Source organism: Symphalangus syndactylus, chromosome 24 (assembly GCF_028878055.3).
Source record: "Symphalangus syndactylus isolate Jambi chromosome 24, NHGRI_mSymSyn1-v2.1_pri, whole genome shotgun sequence".
Taxonomy (NCBI): Eukaryota; Metazoa; Chordata; class Mammalia; order Primates; family Hylobatidae; genus Symphalangus; species Symphalangus syndactylus.
Window position 1 is genome coordinate 21,979,628 of NC_072446.2, and position 21,236 is coordinate 22,000,863.

The following is a 21,236-nucleotide window of genomic DNA, read 5'->3' on the forward strand; positions in this document are numbered from 1 at the left end:
CGTATTATCCTGTGAGGCAAAGGGAACCGCACAAGGGTTTTCAGCTGGGAAGAACTGTGGTGAGACTTGGATTTGAGAAAGCTCATTATGGAAGCATGGTACAAAATGAACTGTGGCGAGTCAAGAAGGAGAGGTGGCTAGACCCAGATGCAAGAGGAGTGGTGGCCTGCACAAATGGACACTGTGCAGCCACACACTAGCCCAAGGGGCGTTTGAGAAGTTGCAAGAACTTACAATGACACACATCCTGAAGTCAATGCTCACTCCGAAGAGGTGTGGCAGGGCAAGCGTCTGGGTATTGAATGGAGGCAAATCTCATCTAGTCAGCCGCTCCCACAGCTCCGCAGAGGTAGCCACACTCTCACCAGCCAAAAAATCTGACACCAGGAAGATGCACTAAGAACTTGCTTTTCAAGATAAAAGCAGGTCTCCGTAACTCCACACACAACTCCACACTGTGACGAGAGCCGTACAGGCAGCACAGGTGGGTGGAGCGCCACATGCACCACACTGGAGAAGGCGTGGGTGAAGAGGTCCGTGCAGTTCTTCCACCTCCTCCCTTTTATTCACTTCATTAACTGGTTGACAGCCAACATGCATTTATATGCTGCTGTTTTAATTTTTTTAAATAAAAATACTATGTAAAGGAAATACAAAAGCAAGAAAAATAATTTAAAAATCTGGACGAAAATGGTAACTATATGGAGTAGTATGCATGATCACATACACAGCAAATGAATCCGAGACTTACCGAACCTTTCTCCATCACTCTGTTGAGCATGACGACACCCCTGCTTTTCTGCTCCCACACCATCTCCCAAAAGTGACCACATGTGTTAGGCAAAGGGCCCTGCAAAGGCACAATAACACAACACGTGACATCTGAAACATAACATGCTACAGCGTGTGCTCACCTTCTGCAGTCAGCTAACGACAGCGCCCTCAGTCCCCACAGCTTAGGCAGAGTGGTGGCTGAGGCTGGGACAGGGACCCACCTCTCTCTGCCTGGTGGTCAGTAACTGCAGCTCCATTTTCTACCAGGCAGCGAAAGGCCATTTCCGCATCTCAGTTCAGGTCTGGGCCAACCAAGGACAGAAAAATGCCGATTCTGCTTTCTGGCTCAGGCAGACCCGCTAAGGGCCTCCACTGAGATTCGTCCCCAAGGCCCTTGGGCTATGGGACAAAATTCCTTGGTGCAGGTGGAGGCAGTGTGGGGGCGTGACCAATCACAACACTTCTCTTGGTTCCAATCACATCATCTTGTGACCTTGGGCAAGTCACTTCATCGCTCCCTGCCCCAGTTTCCCCATTGCTTACTTGACTAATAATAGTCTTTATTCATAGAGCTGTGAAAATGAAGTACATTCATTTACATAAAGTACTTAGCACAGTCCCTAGAATACAGCAAACACCCAATGAAACGTCAGCAACTATTCCTCCCATCAGCAATGAGGACCCTGATGGCAGACAGCCTCCATCCTTGGCCCAACAAACTTAGGAGATGTAGAAACACAAATGGTCATTGAGGTGGTGCAAGGGGAACAGAGTCACTGGGGCATGAGGATGTCTGCTGAGCAGCTGGCCCATTTCACTCCAGCTCACTTGGCAATGGGCACAGATATTTACTGGACACAGGGTACGAATGCCTTGAGTTTGTCTCAATTATTAGCAGTGGCTGGAAGAGACATTGCCTATCACCTCCACATCAGAACCTGTCATGTTCTTGGCCAGCATCACTTCTTCTCATGGTTTCCATTCTCATCTATTTTCACCTAAGCTCTTTATTTTTTTTTTATTTTTTTTGAGACAGAGTCTCGCTCCATTACCCAGGCTGGAGTGCAGTGGCGCAATCCTGGCTCACTGCAACCTCTACCTCCCGGGTTCAAGCGATTCTCCTGTCTCAGCCTCCCAAGTAGCTGGGGTTACAGGCGTACACCACCACACCCGGCTAATTTCTGTATTTTTAGTAGAGATGGGGTTTCACCATGTTGGCCAGGCTGGCCTGGAACTCCTGACCCAAGTGATCCACCTGCCTCAGCCTCCCAAAGTGCTGGGATTACAGGCGTAAGCCACTGTCCCCAGCCCATAAACTCCTTATTCTTTAAATCTTCTCCCTTTAAGTCCCATCACACTTGGCTCAACCATGCTAGCCCTCAGTGTCCTCTCACTTTCTTTCCTGAGCTCATCTTGAACTTACTACCTGAACAAGACAAGTCAGCACTCCCTGTGCTGAAGGGACTCGGAGAAAAGCAGACCACATTTAACTCTTCCCTCCCCAGTGAACAGAAAAACAGCTCTTGGCAGCCAGAAATCCCGTGGCACATGGCTGGCCACCTGGGCCTTGCATTCTCCACCCTGGCATGAAGACCCCAGTCACTGCAGCTCTCCACTATTCCCTTCATGCCTTCCCTAACTCCCAGCACCACCCCAGTTTAGAATGGTCTGAAGGATCACAATCCCCTAAGATCTGCAAGGACACACACCACACTTAGCTGACACTGTATGGGGGAGGTGAAGGAGGGCCCCTTGGACATTATTCTCTGCTCTTCTGTACTTCTGACTTTTAAAAAATGAGAAGAGAGACTTGTATTATTACATAATGAACAACACTGAAAAAAATGGGAAGGGTGTTCTTGGTTTGGGCACTGGGGAAATGTTTCAGTCATAGTGTCCAGGGGTGATGCTTTGGGGTCAGGCTGCCAAGACTCCTTTAGTAAATTCCCAGGGCAAAGGGAAACTGTGTAAACAGTTTCTCGACATCCCCAGTGCCACCTCACAAACCAGACAGAGCTTCTCATGTCCCAAGGAAGCGTTAGCATGCGGGGTAGGCAGGACAGTAACACAAGTGTACATGGTCATTTGCTAATGCAACACTTGACATGATACATCCGACAACAGGTATTTAAAGGGTTTCCTGACTCCATAGCTGAAATCAGGAAGTAGGAAATTTGACTTCTCCAAAAAGCAAAGTCCTCAAGAAGTCACTTTTGCCTCAACCTCATCCCAAGACATCTCCTGCCTTATCAACCCCCTCCCCTATCCGCCTCCCCTAAATACCCCAGAGGTGCTGGGAGGACCAGGGGCTCAAGGCCTGGTAAAGGCCTGCCCTGTATCCACGCACCAAGAACTTACTCAATGGCCCCATAGGACTGAACACAGCTGGGCTGGTGCTCTACATCCCAGATGACGAGAAGCATCTAGGCTGATTTTAGTCATAAATGGGGAGGAACTGGGACAAGACAAAAAGGCAGTGAAGAAAGGCCTCAGTTGAACATGCCCTGACCTAGCTCCTTGCTCAAAGCAGCCTTTCTTCATAGAGCATTCTGTCTTCCCCAGAATTTTAATTTCCAAATTATTAAGCAAAATTACAATGTTCAAAATCGCCCTATGGCCTAAAGCCATACAAGACTGAAAGCTGATATGGAATGAGAAAACAAAAATTATGATGAAAAACAAAATGAGAAACCCAGTCTTTTTAGACCAACTTACAGGTAACAAGTTAAGACTTGAGAAGATTAATTAAAAAGAAACTCTTTTTATCCTCTTTCCCAGATACCCTTTTGGTCACATGCCACTGAGTGTTTTACAAGAGGCTCAATTATTAAACCACTTTCAAGATTTTGTTTCCATAAAGATGCCAAAAGCCAACAGAAATTTTAAGTCATTTTTCATGCTTGTTCACATGATCTAATGATGCCTTTCTTCTGGCCAAAGAATGAGAACCATGCTGAGCTACTCTGAATGGCTCTGGACAGAGATTCCTGGTCTACTGCTAACGTTCTTAGATTTGCCATCACAAGTGCTCTACGACAAATACTTCTGGAAGCAACACAGGTACAGACCCTCCCTCCAGCCATGGCTCTGCTGTCTCAGCCAACAGACCACACAGGCAACTCTGGCATTTTAATGTTGTTTTCTATAAGCTCTCATTTCCAGCAACGTCATCTTACACTTCCCAGAAAAGATTAGTGTTTGTTACAACCAAACTGAATCTTTGAAGGATGATTTTTCCCCCTTCCTTGTTGCTTTTTGGTATGCTGAAATTCTGACCTTCTAAAGGATGTGGCAGATTTTATTTGGGGTGTGGATAACAAGCACTCTCAAACTCTTCAATTGACATTAAAAAAAAAATTCAGACAATCTGCTTACCTGGGTAAGAATGTAACTCCTTTGGGCTTCTTCCATTTTTATCAAACTAGCATTGATATAGTCGTTATCTTCTTGATGTAGTTTAATCCGACTATGGTCAACTGAAAGGCAAACCAGAACTCAGAGGTTAATCCCGGAAAAGCTGAATGTGTACACATATAGGTGCACATCCTACAGAAAAGCAAAGGTGAGTTGGTGGCATTAGGGGCATTCACACTGGCTGAAGCTCTGTTTTGGCAGAGATTAGTCATCAGTATGGGGCGACTGAGATTTTCTGAAAGGGTTTTCAGAAGTGTCTGAAGCTTCACACTACGAAGCAACAGCGGTAAGCCATATTAAAACATGGATCATGTCCTATCTGGAAAATCTGTTCTCAGGTCATATCTTGTTGTGATACTTATCACTCTCCCCCAAAACCTTCCAGGGCAGAGGAGAGCATCAAAGGATCTGTTCTCCGATGCATAACGTTTTTTTTTTTTTGAGTCAAGAGTCTCACTCTGTCACCCAGGCTGGAGTGCAGCGGCACGTTCTCAGCCCACTGCAGCCTCCATCTCCTGGATTCAAACGTTTCTCCTGCCTCAGCCTCTCGAGTAGCTGGGATTACAGGCGCAGGCCACCATGCTCGCCTAATTTTTGTATTTTTAGTAGAGATGGGGTTTCACCATGTTGGCCAGGCTGGTCTCGAACTCCTGGCCTCAAGTGATCCACCCACCTCAGCCTCCCAAAGTGCTGGGATTACAAGTGTGAGCCACCCATGCCTGGCTGACATAAACTTTTAGAGGGCAGAAAACATGGTGGCTTCAACCTTTAAAAGGGAACAAAACCCACCATGAATTCCACCTAGTCCCTACAGCTGTTGCTGGTACAATAAGCTACAGTAGGTAGGATTTAAGATCGAACTTCAACCTGACCTCTATCCAGTGGTTTGAAGATTAAATGACCTAAGTACACAGCAGCATGAAGTCATACCTTGACCTTTATACAAGGTTTTCTTTTTTTTTAAGTTCAAGTATAATGAACTTCAATGATTCTAAATTTTTAAAATTCAGAGCATATCACAAACACATTTGAAAGAGAATTTAAACCCTAACACTGAAAGTATATTAAATGTACCTTTAGTTTTTAGAAATAAACTTTCATTTGGAAGTTCTGCCCCAGGTCACTAAAATTAAAAAGCCACTTTTTTTTTTCTTATATCATTTGTCTGTCACAAAAGCAGTAGCTGAGGGCCACTTTCCTTATCCTGTTAGCAGAGCTAATAAGAGCAGGTGGGGACCTTTATTTCTGGCACAGCACAATGGACAATAAACTCAGGTGACCACCCATAAATAGTACCTCCTCCCTAGGTCCAAAGGGGAAAGGAGAAGTGAATGGGGATAAGTGGTCTGGGGCTTTTTGTTCTAAAGAACGATTCCAAAGAGAGATGTCTTTGAAAACTAGCCACCATCTGGAACACTGTTTCTCATTATGGAGGCTTAGTACAAATAAAGATACTTGGGTAATTTTTAAGTGGATCATAGAGATAAAAGACCTCAAAAATTATGTAATGGTATTGGTTGGTTATGTGAGTGGGTTCAAACAGCACTGGGTGACTCTGGGCAAACAACTCACCTCAGAGCCTTGGTTTTTTCACTCGCTAAATGGTAGGTGACAAGAGGGTTGTGGGAAGAGTCAATGAGCTGAGGTGTATACAGAGCCCCTCGTTCAGCAAGTGCCTGTAACTGTGGACTGCTGTCATCACCAGCAGCACTGTGAGCTGGGCAGCAGGTGACCTTCTACCTTGATTCATTCTCCCCCATAACCTTCACAGCAAATGACTGTTTCTACTGGAGGATAGGAGTAGGGGAGGAGGGGAGGAGGATAAGAGGAGTGAGATTGGGAGTGAAAAAGTTACAGAATTGTTTCCCAGAAATAATTTTTTTTTTTTTTTTTTGGCTAGTAAAGTAAAGCAGTGGGGATGGAGAAGGAACAAAGAAATCTGTAACTGGTTGTGATCACATGGTTGTAAACACTACTGTACTTGGACCAGCCCCTGGAAGAATATTTTAAATACTGGTTTTTTTCTCTGTAAAATTGATTCATAAAACCATTTAGATAAGAAATGTTAAAAAATGTAGCAAAGGAATATTAAAGACAACACTATTCCCTAATTAGAGCAACTACAGCAAAAGCTAGAGACCCAGGGTATCCTGGCACCATGTGAAAGAGGTGAACGGTGATGGTTCTGTTGCGTTCTGATCAGCAGTCTGGAGGTTTCTCGCCAGGACTTCACAGCAGAATCACCAAGGTTTTTCGTTTTTGTTTTTAAATAAATATCAATGAGGTGCCTCAGCTGAGACGTGCTAAATCAAGAGTACCATGTGTTGGCGCCAATCATGTCACCTGATGACCTATAAGCGCACTTCAGATGTTGGTGACAACCGTCCCCACCACAGACAACATTTATTGAGCACTTATGTCTGCATGAGGTACTGGGCGCTGGGCTAAGCGGCTTATGTTGCTTCATCTTCACACACTCCTATGAGAGAGAAGGACTTGCCCAAAGCCACTCAGCTCTTAAGTGGCAGAGCTGACACACAAGACCAGGCAGGGAACCATGGTGGCAGGCCAAGAGGCACACGTTCCACACCAAGTCTAGGTCCATTTTTAGACCCCTTCCAGGAATCTGGGCGCCACATAAGTCAGGTCAGGATGCACTGCTAACCCGTCTGGCAGAGAACAATGACAGCCACCACTCCCAGCCATGGGCACAGGACCTGCAGGAAGTGCCCACTGGAGGAATGACTGGAGAATCTTCTGCATCCCTGGCAGAGCATACTACCATGGAGACATTGGCAGGTAGGACCCCTCACTGCCTGACAATGTCTAAAGACCTGGAAGGGGGTCAAAAAGGCCTCTGTGGCCTAGAGGAGATGGCGCAGTTCAAGTCCTGCATTCAACTCCAGTTTTCCTTACTTCATGCAAATTCTAACATGTTATTTACTTTTCAGCTACCGGCAGACTGACAGCCAATCACTCAGAAGGCGGACAGGGCTGCCACAGGCCAGCAGGCACACCGACAGTCCTAGGAAGAACTAACAGCAGGAAAGAGGGAGAAAAATGACGAGGTTGGCGGGAGTGGAGGCGGTGGGGACTCCAGGCAGAGCTGCCTTTCATATTCAGCAGAGGGGACAACAGTGCCCACCCCTGAATGCCTGTGCGGGGCTTCATTACAGCGGAACACAGTGCTCATGCCTTAATGATGCTGCTGCTGAGTCATCCAGAAAAGGTTTTATTATGCCTGCTCTACTCTGCTTCAGCTGGTAGGAAAATGATTCATCACAAAAACAGTCAAAGCTTAAGAAAAGTGCTTTGAACTTCAATGAATTTTCCAGAAACTGAAACCTGAGCCCTTCTATAATGGTGGAAAAATGAGCCATTACTATAAGTCTCTAATGCCTTTACTATAGGAAACAATCGAGTCATAAACCTCTGCTACATTGATTTATTATTATACTAAACCCCAAGGCGAAAGGAGTCTTGACTAAAAGGGCCTGCAACAAAGGAAGAGCAAGACTGGTACCGGCCATGTGGATACTTACAGGGACTGACGTCTCTGTACCTATTTCGGTTTTTGTTCTTAGGAAGCTTGGCCACTCTACATGGGAAGTCACTGGCTTCGTGTCGGATATCCTACAAAAAAGAATAAAGACATTTAACTGACTGTCAGGCACTGAGGAAGACTCAGCAAAGAAACAGACATCAAAGAGAGCTGGGCGATATGGGAAACGCAAGGTGATAATTCAGAGGTATGTACCAGGCCATGGGGGAAAACCAAGGAGGAATGAGCACAGGCCTTGGGTGGGAGGCAGTGTGTGGGGCAGGAAGACGGAAAGACAAGGAAGAGGGCAGAGAGACAGACAGGAGGGACAATTCACTCTGGAACACCCCGCACAGCAAAGGCATGGGGGCTGGAGATCACATCTCATGCCAGGAACAGTGAGTGGGCAGTAGGAGGTGCGACAGACGGCTGGAGGACATGGGTGGGTAGCCCAGATCTCAGAGAGCCTTGAATGCCAGGCCTGGGAGTTCCAACTGCAATTTCTATAAAGCTACGATTATTAAAAATAGATAAAATGTACTTTTATGCCAACAAACTATCCAACTGCTTTCCTAGGAGGTGGTAAACAAATCCTATCACCCCGTTTCAACAGAAGACTACACCATGGCTCCTGATCACACCTAAAATTCCACGATAATCATTAAACAATCTTTTATTTGTATTTGTTTTATTACTAAAAAAATTTTATATTGTTTATTACTAAAAAAACAAATACACACAACATGAATGTACTTACTGCCACTAAACTGTGTACCTAAAAATGGCTAAAATGGAACACTTTATGTTTTGTATATTTTACCATAATTAAAAAAAAAAAAAAAGACAGCCCTGTCCCCTACGGTGGGAATAGGAGAGCAGACAACAGCAATAGAATTCTGGAAGCTGGAAATCAGGCTGATTAGTGGTTGGCAGTTGTGAGAAAGCAAAATTACAAGTGAACAGTAAGAAAGCCAGACCGCCCGAGATTTCCACTCCAGATTCCTCCCAAGGCTGTGGCTGTGCTCCCAGTCAGGAAGGAGGAGTGGGATTCCCTGCAGGGGATAAAGGTAGAGCCATCTGGGAAGACCTGGATTGCCATCTCATTCCCCAAGCTCCTTCCATGCTCCTCAGACTTCTGCAGAAATCTAAAGACATACTTTCTGGAAAAATGTAAACCAGAAGGTCTATGAACTGCAGCAAGACTGTTGGCACAGTGGAAGGTGTGAGCGCTCCACCAAAAATGGGGTAAGCGGCCATGCACAAGCCAAACACCAGGAACTCGAGTCCTTTTCCCCAAGAGACATTCACACCGCTGGCAGCTAGATCCTTCTCCAGGTAGGAGGCAGAGCATCTCTAGATAATCTGACCAGACAAAAGGCACAACCAAAAGATATCCTTAGAGTGCACAACTGGCAGCCTCCCTAGAGGCCCTGAGGCCAGCACAGTGTTGACAGGCTCCTTACACCTGCTCAAGGCTCTCATACTCCAATAAGCCCCTACTCTCCACCATGTGCAGATACCACTGATGACCAGATGTAACAGGAAAGTCTCTAACATAAAAACAACAATAACAACAATAACAGGAAAAAAAAAAAAAACAAAAACAACCCTTGGAGGAAACAAACTGCAGAGAATAGAAAGATTTAAAATATATATTAATATACTCAGAAAGAAAAGATCTTGCATCTATGTATTAAGAACAGAATGTTATATAAAACAAAAGATGTCTCATGAAACTTAAAAACAAGATAGCAAAAATGACAAGCTCTACTGAAGAATCAAATATAAGTAGAAGAAATCCCCCTGCCCAAGAAAGTAAACCAAGAAAAAAAAAATAGAAAATTAGCAAACAAAAAAATACAAGGAAAGAAAACATCAAAAAGTAATTCAAGAAAACCTCTCCGACCCATCCAGTACTCTTCCTCATGATAAAAACAGACCCATTCTAAGGCACAGTAATTGCAATCCCAGAATTCTGTGGACAAAGAGAATGTTCTGTAAGTTTCTGGGAAGAAAAAACAGTTCACTTTCAAAGGATGAGGTGATTAGCACAGCTTCAGACTTTGCAAGAACACTGAAAGCTGGCCAGCAATGAAGCAATGCCTTCGAGATTCTAAGAACAATGATTCTGGAATTCTATACCTAGCCCAACAGTCATGAAATGAGAAGGGACAATAAAAACATTCCTAGGTGGGTGGATCGCCTGAAGTAGGAGTTCAAGACCAGCCTGGCCAACACAGTGAAACCCCGTCTGTATTAAAAATAGAAAAAATTAGCTGGGCGTGGTGGCGGGTACCTGTAATCCCAGCTACTCAGGAGGCTGGGGCAGGAGAATCACTTGAACCCAGGAGGTGGAGGTTGCAGTGAGCCGAGACAGTGCCACTGCACTCCAACCTGGGCAAGTGCAAAATTCCATCTCAAAGAAAAAAAAAAAAATTCCCTGACATGTAAGGTCTCAATACCTTTATCATCCATGCTCCCCTTTTCCCAGTGATCCACTGGAGCATCTTTTCCACCTGAGTGATAAAATAAACCAAGAAAGAGAAAGATATAGGATACATGGGGGGTGGGAGAGGAAGACCAAGAGTGAAGACAAAGGAAATTTCTGCAAAAACTGGAGGGAGAGATAGCAGGGTGATAACTACATGACAGACACAGGAAGTGAGCAGGCTGGATTGGAGGAGTATGACTCACGAGATAGCTGTGTGAACACGCTATCCCAAACATGCCATACCAACCATGACCTAACAAAACTACTAGAGGAAAATGAGAAGACCTGAAATCCAGGAAACTGAATATCCAGGAAACTGAATATCCAATAGAGAAGAAAAGCAAAGAAAGTCTCAAGATGCAGTTGTGAGTGGCAAGTCTATAGACCAACCACCCAGATGGAGAATGGAAATTTCAAGTAGGATGTCTCCAAGGAAAAACTTGAAACTGAAACCGCTCTGTCCAGTACAGTAACCCGGAGCCACATGTGGCCAGTCTAAAAAGAGATGTTCTGTACGTGTAAAATACACATTGGATTTTGAAGACTTAGTAACAAAAGAAATAAATAAAAGCAAAATATCTCAAGTATTTTAAATATTGATCATTTATTGAAATAACATTTTGAACAAACTGGGTTAAGTAAAAGATACTATTAATTTCATCTGCTTCTTTTGACCTTTTTTACTATGGCTACAAAAAAAGGTAAAATCATGTACGTGGGTTGTATTATATGTCTACTGGACAGCACTCACTGATCTTGTGGAAAATCATTCTGTAAGGCTATAAGAAGATGTGGGAAGATTAGCAAAAGCTACAAAGAAAAACTATGCAAATTTTTTTAAAAAGGCAATTATCATGGGGTGTGGTGGCATGCGTCTATAATCCCAGCTACTTGGGAAGCTGAGGCAGGAGGCTCACTTGAGCTGAGAAGTTTGAGATGAGTCTGGACAACATGGCAAAACCCCACCTCTACAAAAAACACAAAAATTAACCTGGTGTGGTGGCAAGTGTCTGTAGTCTCAGCTACTCGGGAGGCTTAGGTGGGAGGACTGCTTGAGCCCAGGAGTCCTGGGCTGCGTGCGTTATGCTGATCGGGTGTCCACACTAAGTTTGGTATCAATATGCTGACCTCCCGGGAATGGGGGACCACCAGGTTGCCTAAGAAGGGGTGAACTGGTCCAGGTTGGAAATGAAGCAGGTGGAAATTCCTATACTGATCAGCAGTGGGATCGTGCCCGCGAAGAGCCACTGAACTCTAGCCTGGGCAATATAGTAAGACCCCACCTCTTTAAAAAACAAAATAGGAAAAAAATTAAAAAGTCAATTATTAACAACAAAAATAATGTTTAAAAAAGAAACACAGTACAGTACAATACTATCTGTGACTATGTGCAGAGGCAAATAATGTAAACAATGAGTACTGATTTAACCAAAAGGTAAAACATTGGGAAAATGGGGGCGGTGAAGCAGAGGGGAGGAAAAGAAAGGGGATGGCTGTTTAAGAAAACTAAATCCTCCACCTTAATAATGGTTTCGATTAATGTATCAAAAGATAAATATTTTGAGCTGGGCATGGTGGTATGTGCCTGTAGTAGTCTCAGCTACCTGAGAGGCTGAGGCGAGAAGACTGCTTGAGCCCAGGAGTTCGAGGCTACAATGAGCTACGATGGTGCCACTGTACTCCAGCCTGGGCGACAGAGTTAAGACCCTGTCTCTGAAAAATAATAAAAAGAATTTATAAATTTAAAAAAGATAAACATTTTACTTAGAAATATGGAGATATATACAAGCTGTAATCAATCAGCAGAACAAAGATTAGGAGTGGTGGTCGATGAGAAAAACCAGAGAAATGGTCTGAGGTGGGGACAGCAAACCACCACATTTTATTTTATTTTTTAAATGATGGGGTTTTGCTCTTGTTGCCCAGGCTATTAATTTCATCTGCTTCATTTGACCTTTTTTACTATGGCTACAAGAAAATGTAAAGTCATGTATGTGGGTTGTATTATATGTCTACTGGACAGCACTCACTGATCTTGGGATAATTGTTCTGAAATAGTGCGATCTCAGCTCACTGCAACCTCTGCCTCCTGGGTTCAAGCGATTCTCCTGCCTCAGCCTCCCAAGTAGCTGGGATTATAGGCATGTACAACCATGCCCGGCTAATTTTGTATTTTAGTAGAGACAGAGTTTCAACATGTAGGTCAGACTGGTCTCAAACTCCTGACTTCAGGTGATCTACCTGCCTCAGCCTCCCAAGGTGCTGGGATTACAAGTGTGAGCCACCACACCCAGCCAAACCACTGGATTTTATCATAAACCGATTATGGTACTATTTGACTCCTTGAGTCATGTGCATATTCAATTTGGATTTTAAAAATGTCCACATTCTGCTATTCTGCTTATTTATAAAACTATAAAAGGGCAGGTAAGAGTTTTTGACTCATACTAGAGAGCAACTAATAACAGAATGATGGAGCTCGAGTGGTGGCTCACGTCCGTAATCCCAGCACTTTGGGAGCCGAGGTGGGAGGATTGTTTGAGCCCAGGAGTTCAAGATCAGCCTTGGGCAAAAAAATGATACCTCATCTCTACAATAAATTTAAAAAATTAGCCAGGTGTGGTGGCATGCACCTGTGCTTCCATCTACACAAGGGATTTAGGCAGGAAGATCACTTGAGCCCAGGAGATTGAAGCTACAGTGACCCATAAACACATCACTGCACTCTAGCCTCTCCAGCCTGGGCAACAGAACGAGACCCTGTCTCAAAACCAAAAACAAACCCACACAAAAAAACACCAGCATGATGACAGATTACAAACCTACCTAAGAGTAAATAAATTAATCCGATAGTAACACGTCCACTGCATCACTTACGGATGAGATTAAGCTTTCAGGGAAACGCTATACAGCACAGAAAAAAAAAAAAAAAACCTGAAAGAGTAAAAATCTAAGTCTTAAATTTGTTGTTCTACTTATCATTTGAAAGCATTCAGCAGTGAGTACAAATTCTGCCCTTGAAGTGAAAAACAATCTGATCAGTCCAGCTGGTGTGACTGGATGAAGATGTAAGAAATATCTTTTACAGATAAACCACTCAGCTAACGAATATTTACCCGGAGCAAATAAGGGCCAAAATGTCAATAACAGTTGCAACTGATTTTATTCAGCCAAAAGGATTATGCATATGTACTTTTTTTGGTGTGTGTGTGCATGCCTGAGAGACAGAGAAATAAAAAAAAAAAGAGAGGGAAGAAGGAAAACGTGGAGATATCATTTAATAAAGACATTGGGAAAATAAAAGGTATCTGTGTAATACTTTTTAAAAAATAGATTTTAAAATTAAGGTATACTCAGAGTAAAATGCAAAGATCTTAAGTATGTACTTGAATACATTTTTAAAACTGCTTTTGAGGTATATTTTACAAATAATAAAACATACCCACTTAAGTGTTCAGTGAGTTTTAAGCAATGTCTACAACCATTTAACTATCAATGCAACCAAGATACAAAACATTTCCATCACCCCAAAAAGTTGACTTGTGCTTCTGGTTCCAGTCAATTCAACCTTCCACTCCCATCCCCCTACTGCCACCAAGGGCAACCACGGTCTGCTTTGTATTGTTCACATTTTTTTCCATACCATCTAACTTACTGCATTTACTAGCATAAAGTTTGCATAATACTCCTTTGAAGTCTCTGTTTTTCTTCCTGATACTGTTAATTTGTATGTCTTTTCTTTTTTCTTGGCCAGTTTAGCTAGAAATTTATCAATTTTATTGATCTTTACAAAGAACCAGCTTTTCATTTAATTGATTTTCTTTGCTTTTTATTTTATACTTCACTAACTTCTACTCTATTTCCTTTCTTCTTCTTACTTTGGATTTAATTTGTTCTTTTTCTAATTTCTTACAGACAGCATGTAGTTGGGTCATGCTTTTTCAATCTAATCTGACAATCTTCATCCTTTAATTCAGGTATTTAGAACATTTACATTTAATATAACTAGTGACATAGCTAGATTTAAATCTGCCATATTGCTAGTTTAGTTGCTTTCTATTTGACTCATTTGATCTTTGTTCCTTTTTTCCTCTATCTCTGCCTTCTTCTGAATGTTTTTCTTTTCTTTTTTTGCATCTATCTTATCTCCACCATTGGCACATTAGCCATATCTCTTTATTTTCATTTTTTAGTGTTCTATTTGGTTTACAATATGCATTGAATTCATGACGGTCTACTTTCAAATAATAGTGCATTTTACCAAAAATATGACAACAGCATTTGTCCACTTATCCTTTATGCGATTATCATACATTTTTACTTCTATATGTTATAAATATAATGTATTTTTATTTTTGCTTTAAATTTTAAAATAAAAATATATTTCATATTTATCTATATATGTCACTTTTAGCAGTCCTCATTCTTTTGTATGTATCCAAATTTCCATCTTTTATCATTTCTCTTCTGTTTCAAGGACTTCCTTTTGTTTTATGCTAGTCTGCTGGCAACAAATTCTCTGCCTTTATTTTTTCCCCAAGTAAGTCTTTATTTCACTGCCTTTTGAGAGAGAGAGAGATGTGGTCTTGCTGTTGCCTAGGCTGGAGTGCAGTGATGCGGTCCCAGTTCACTCCAGCCTTGAACTACTGGGCTCAGGCAATCCTCCCTTCTTAGCCTCTAGGCTAGCTAGAATTACAGGTTTGGACATCCACATCCAGCTAATTTACTTCATTTTATTTTTTGTAGAGACAGGGTCTGGCTATGTTGCCCAAGCAGATCTCAAGCGATCCTCCTGACTCAGGCTCCCAAAGTGCTGGGATTGCAGGCATGAGACAGTGTGCCAGGCCTACTGTGGTTTTGTTTATTTTGCTGAAGGTTTGTTGAAATGCTTAAATCTGTAGGCTTATAGTTTTCATTAAACCTGGAAAAAAACTTGAACATTATTCCTTCAAGTATTTTGGGGGCAGACTTGTTTAATATTGTTCCATATGTCACTGAGGCACCCCCCAATCCACATTTTTTTCCTCTCTGTACTTCACTTGGGTATATTCTCATATAGATGCTCACTGTTTTTTTCTTCTGTAGTGCTTAAAATATTAATCCTATCCAGCTAAATTCTCATTTCAGATATTGTATTTTTCTTCTTTAGAAATGGTATTTGGTTCTTTTTCTTCCATTATCCTCATTATGTTGTTTTTCTTTAAATCTACTAAGTTATTTATAATAGCTGTTTTAATGTCCTTATCTGCTAATTTATCATCTGTCATTTCTGGGCTTGTTTCTAATGTCTGATTTTTCTTCTAGCTATGCATCACATTGTTTGCTTATTATTACTTTTTGCATATCTGACAGTTTTCGGTTGAATGTTTCTACCAAATATCCTACGTATTACAGAGGTCTGTCTTTCTCCACTCTGGCCGATGCAAGCTTGAATGAGTGCTGGGAATTATCCATTCCCCAATAGTTGTTCTTTATCCAAACTCATGAAGAGACACCCTACAAAGTGTATACTGTATCCAGCCAGACTCAAGGTGATCCCTTTGCAGATTTCTGGAGTTCTGTGTCACAGCCTGCTCATCCTTAGTACCCTGGCTCTGCAAATCCTAGCCATTTCAGCCTCCTTTGAACCCCAGTCTGCCTCCTAAACTCAGCAAGATCGCCAGGCAGAAAGTTCATCCTAGGGCTCCCATCCCTTTCCAGTCTACTAAGGTAACGCTTTTATTATCACTCTATAGTTTTCGTATTAGTCACTAGACAAAAATTAGATATCAGAGTGTCAACATTCAATAAACATAAAGGGCCTACTGTGTGTCAGGCACTGTTTTGAATAATGGAGCTACAGCAAAGAACCAAACATAAAAATTCCTTCCTTTATAGAATTTACCTTCTATGAGAGACAGAGAGACAAAATATATGTCAGTTGATAAGTACTAAATTGAAAAATCAAGTAGAGGAAATAAAAGGAGAAGGTTGGGCAGATTTTTTTTTATAATAAGTAGGATGGTCACAAAAGACCTTCCAGTAAAAGTGACACTGGAACAGAGATCTGATGAAGGTGAGGGAGTGAGCCATGAGAATGTTTGGAGGGGAATATTCCAGGTAGGAGGATGTGTGGCACGTCTGAGGAAGAGAAGAAAGCCATTGTGGTGGGAGTGAGGGGCAAAGTGGTGGAGATGAAGCTGCAGGTCAGGGAGAGCATGCTGGATCCCAGAACAGGTATATTAGCACTATACCTGGCTAGTTTAAAAAAAAAAAATTTTTTTTTTTTTTTTTAGAGATGAGGTCTCATTATATTACCCAGTTTGAGGCTGGTCTCAAACTCCTGGGCTCAAATAATTCTCCCAGTCTCAGCCTCCCATAGTGCTGAGATTACAGGCATGAGCCACTGTACCTGGCTGAGGATTTCTGATCACAGCAGTAAGTGGATTCCTTCTGGCTGCTACGAGCAGATGGGATTGCAGGGATCAGCGGTGTAAGGAAGGATACAGTCAGGAAGCTAAGGTAACAATGCAGCAAAGGATGCTGTGGCTGAAACCACAGTGACAGTAACAGAAGAGGTCAGTTTCTGGATAATTTATTAGAAATCACAGTTTCTGGCGAATCCCTCATCTTTCTCTACTTTAGAATGGTATATGGAAAACACACACATACTCTGAGTACAAGTCTTTATATTTCATTTTGTAAGATAAAATGTCAGGCTTTGAGTCTTAAAATTGAGTTGTGATAGGACCTACACAATTAAAAGTAACTATAACATTAGTGGTTTGGAAGAAAGCAAGTAGACTACCGTACCATAACAGCAAAACAAGATTTCTGTATTCTACAACTGTATCATGGGTGAGATAACTTTCCAACAGCTATAGAAAAAGCAGATTCATGACTAATGAACACATTTAACTAGCCTTCCACTGCAAGCATAAAATGTCCCTAGAAGATCTTTTATTATGCTAACCAAAGATTAAATAACTACTTCTAATCTACTGAATGTGTAAAATTTCCACAGAGAAAACAAAATAAAATAAAAGCCTCTAAAACCGATCAAGATGACTGCTGGGTAAACTGATGAGCCAAACCAAAAGGGAATAATAAACTTGCCATGAAACAGATTCCCAGAAGAGTCCCCTAAACAAAAACACTAAAGATGTCAGGAGTCATTCAGTGTGTGCCTCAGCATTTCAGGGCTGGATCACACTAAATTAGAAATTTTACCAATGGGAAATAGTATCAACAGGTAATAAACAGATTCTTTACAGATCCCTCCTTCCCCTAGTCCACACCTCAGTGGTTTTTTAAGAGCCTCCTTGCTCTTAGCGTAGATTTCAGAAATGTGATAGAATAAAACGCCACACATCATAGATGTCAAATGTGTATGGCTCTCCAGAGTGCACGCCTGATCACGTGCTCCTGAAGCAGGCTTGGGTGTGCCCAAAGCTTACAGGTAAACGGTTTCCATTTCACTGTATCATTTTACATAGGCATCAGGCACCCAAAGTGATCTGAATCATTTCTGTGGTAAACCATTGTCATGAGAGAAAAAAGCAAGTCCTTCCAAAGTTATGATTTAGCTAGGCTAGGAAGATTCACAAACACTTGATCAAGTTTAAACAAAGCATCTGATGAGCTGGAGATTTTAAAAGGGGCAAGGAGGGGCAGAAACACCTGAATAGTTTTTATAGCTCTTCCTCATTTCCCATCCTCCCCCACTCATTTAAGAAGGTAACAGATGATCTCCCAATGAATACAAAGGGGTAACATACTTATAAAACTCTGGTAACAGAATGAATTAGAGCCTGGAGTTAATTTTTATATTTATTCAGGAAAGCTCATTATCCATTATTCAGACACTTCCCAAATTCAACTGGGCAAAAAGTCAAACTTGGGTGAAAAGCTGACAATGTTTGATTAGAGATTTCTATTTCTCCTGAAAACACACAGGCATAAAAGCCAGTTTATCCTTGCGGAAATATTTCCATGTTTATATTAAGCACTTCATCAAGTGAAACATCACAATCTGCTTTAACACTCTTCTCCTCGGTCCACAACTGGGTGAATGTCTCTTACGGGGCTCCATGGTAAAATGCATTACTCATTTTAAAGCTATCTGCTAAGTGAAGAAGTAGAGGCAGCAACCCATTAGCAGCCAGGAGTCTGAGAAGAAGTGCTTTGGACTCTCATCTTAGTGTCCCCTCCTAACACAGGCCCAGGCCCAGAGTAGGCACTCAACATAATTTTGTTAACTGAATCAATGGATACTTCTAAAGGTTCCCAAAGCTTGAAGTGTCCTTAACACTACAGCAACATTCTTTATAGAATAGAAGTGCTCCTGAAAGGGAATGTGTATAAGCAAATATCTGATCCAATCCTATTTTCTCAATTACTTGTTACAAAATGGAAGTTACTGAAATCACATTTATTGATTTATTTGCAGTTGACCCACACAGCCTTCTGACCAAACAGTGCCAAAATAGTTACTAAAACATGGATTCAAAGCAAAAGAGTAATTTTTGAAAGTGATCTCTGTTTTAAAAGTCTGAAGGAAGAAAAAATTCCAAGGGTACCTTTTACTCACTGGAACTTCAGGGAACTGCAAAGTCCCTTAGCACCCATCACATCTTCTAAGCTCTCCCGGAACCTCCATTCTACAAATGGTTGTCTAATTTGATTGTTCGAGTTGTTACCTGGTTCTTCAGGGAAGCTACTGGCTCTCAGAAATGTACAGACAGAGCTAGATTGAAGGGAAATGCAGAAGTATAGTAAAGGCAATGATTTAAAATGCAGTAAGTGAACACAGTGTACATTTCCTGGAACTCTTGCAGTAGTCGCTGAATAGGGAGATATATATAGAAGGGGGGTGGGGTGGCTAGCATAAAATTTTAGAAACCAGATCTTCAAAGTAATGCATGTTGAACAAATTTTGTTAATCACAAATCTAATTATAAATGAGAAAATTTCTATGTAACAAAGTATACTCTGAGGAATATACAAATCATCAGAGGTTCAATGTCTTCCAAGTCAAAAGCAATGCTATATCCTTCATATATGAAAGTTAATGAAACAATATAATTTACTACAAAAACCGTAGGAAAATATTTTTATATTTATGTGTATATTCATATAAGCAATGTGAAATAAATCATATCCTTAATATTAAATGCTAAGATAAACTACACTGTTTAATAATAAAGAAAAAGCTTAAAATTAAGCTAATCAGAGCCAAGTCTGTTTTGGTTTAAATTTTAAAATGACTATGTACTGAATAAGAACACATACTAAAAAGCAAACCAGAATCCTATGTGATAGTTGAATGAGAGACAGGGGTTGAGGGGAGGAAGGGGCAAAACTGGTCAGCATTGAAAAGGCAGCAGGATACCAAGTAACTGTCCCTGCCACAGCTGGAGAAGCATTGGGTCTGCTTGTACAGTGGTCTGGGGCAAGGTTAATAGATAATGGAGCTACAAGTCACTAACAGAACAATTATGTGCACTTGGAAAACTACATGGAAAAAAACAATCAACTGCTTTACAAACTCCCCACAAATCAAGGGATAAGGGCAGGAACAGGGGTATGAAAAATGCTTGGTGAAACTGGCATGGAGACCCTCTGGTGGAGATGGTGGGGCTGCTTTCACACTCTAATGTACACCCACTGCTCTAAACATAAAACAATGGTCAATTAAATTTAGAGAAAACCATAAAGGCACAGCTAGGCTCAAAAACAGCATGAGAATAAAAACACAACAAAAGGCTCCCAACTCAAAATGACCTAGAAGCAAGGTATCAAACACAGAAGATAACTAGTTAGTTCTACAAATGATAACCAACAAATCAACTAGAACAAAAATCCATTCCATATGCAATTTACTGTATAGCTTGTTGGGGACTTTAAAAATAAACATACTTGGGCCAGGGGTGGTGGCTCATGCCTGTAATCCCAGCACTTTGGGAGGCCAAGGCAGGCGGATCACTTGAGGTCACGAGTTCAAGACCCGCCTGGCCAACAGGGTAAAACCCCACCTGTACTAAAAACACAAAAATTAGCTAGGCGTGGTGGCACGCGCCTGTAACCCCAGGTACTCAGGAGGCTGAGGCAAGAGAATCGCATGAACCCAGGAGGCAGAGGTTGCAGTGAGCTGAGATTGTGCCACTGCACTACAGCCTGGACACGACAGAGCGAGACTCCCTCTCAAATTAAAATAAATAAATAAATAAACAAACATATTTGGCCAGGTGCAGTGGTTCACACCTATAATCTCAGCACTTCAGGAGGCCAAGAAGGGCAGATCACATGAGCCCAGGAATTCAAGACCAGCCTGGGCAACACAGTAAGACAAATTAGCTGGGTGTGGCGGCTCTCACACCTATATTCCTAGCTACCTGGGAGGCTGAGGTGGGAAGGTCTCTTGAGTCCAAGTAGTTGAGGCTGCAGTGAGCTATGACTATGTCACTGCACTCCAGCCTGGTGGCAGAGTAAGACCCTGTCTCAATAAAAAAAAAAAAAAAAAAAAGAATCAAATAAGCAATTAAATATACTTAAGATTAGAAATACATGAAGGAATCATGTATAAAAAAGATGTTATGAATAAAAACAGGAAAAAGTAAAACCAGAACAAGGAGATGTGACTGAAGAAATGAGAAATCCTGGAAATAAAATGAATAATCATGAAAATTTTTTTAAAAACCTTAAGAGATAGGATAAACGCTAGATTAAGCCCAGTCAAAGCATGAGCAAATTGAAAGCTACTACAGAGAAATGTGCCCAGGATGCAGCATGAAGAATTACAAAACACAAAACGGAGCAGTTTAGAGACAAGGGGGATAGACGGACTCCAGTCCACACCTCAAAATAAGCAGCACTGAGACACGGAGGCAAAGGGTCAAGCCGCAGGATGTTCAGAATAAAAAAAATCTTCAAAGTAAATTACAATACTGTTTGGAAGCTTAATAGAGCATTAACATGGTCATTTACTTAATTTTTTAAAACTCTATGGTTATGCAGCCATTTAAGAAACTCTTAAAA

At 41.7% G+C, this 21,236-nt stretch overlaps 1 protein-coding gene across 3 annotated transcripts in view; it reads right to left on the reverse strand.

Moving 5' to 3' along the window:
• The window catches only part of PTPN1 (protein tyrosine phosphatase non-receptor type 1), a 73,244-nt gene that overhangs the window by 15,512 nt on the left and 36,496 nt on the right, over positions 1–21,236 (reverse strand). For all 3 annotated transcript variants that reach the window (XM_063633403.1, XM_055266786.2, XM_055266787.2), the window contains 3 exons: positions 7,731–7,821; positions 4,150–4,250; positions 752–850 (listed from right to left, as the gene is read on the reverse strand). In XM_063633403.1, coding sequence (XP_063489473.1) covers positions 752–850; positions 4,150–4,250; positions 7,731–7,821 — 291 coding nt within the window. The remainder of the gene's footprint in view (positions 1–751; positions 851–4,149; positions 4,251–7,730; positions 7,822–21,236) is intronic.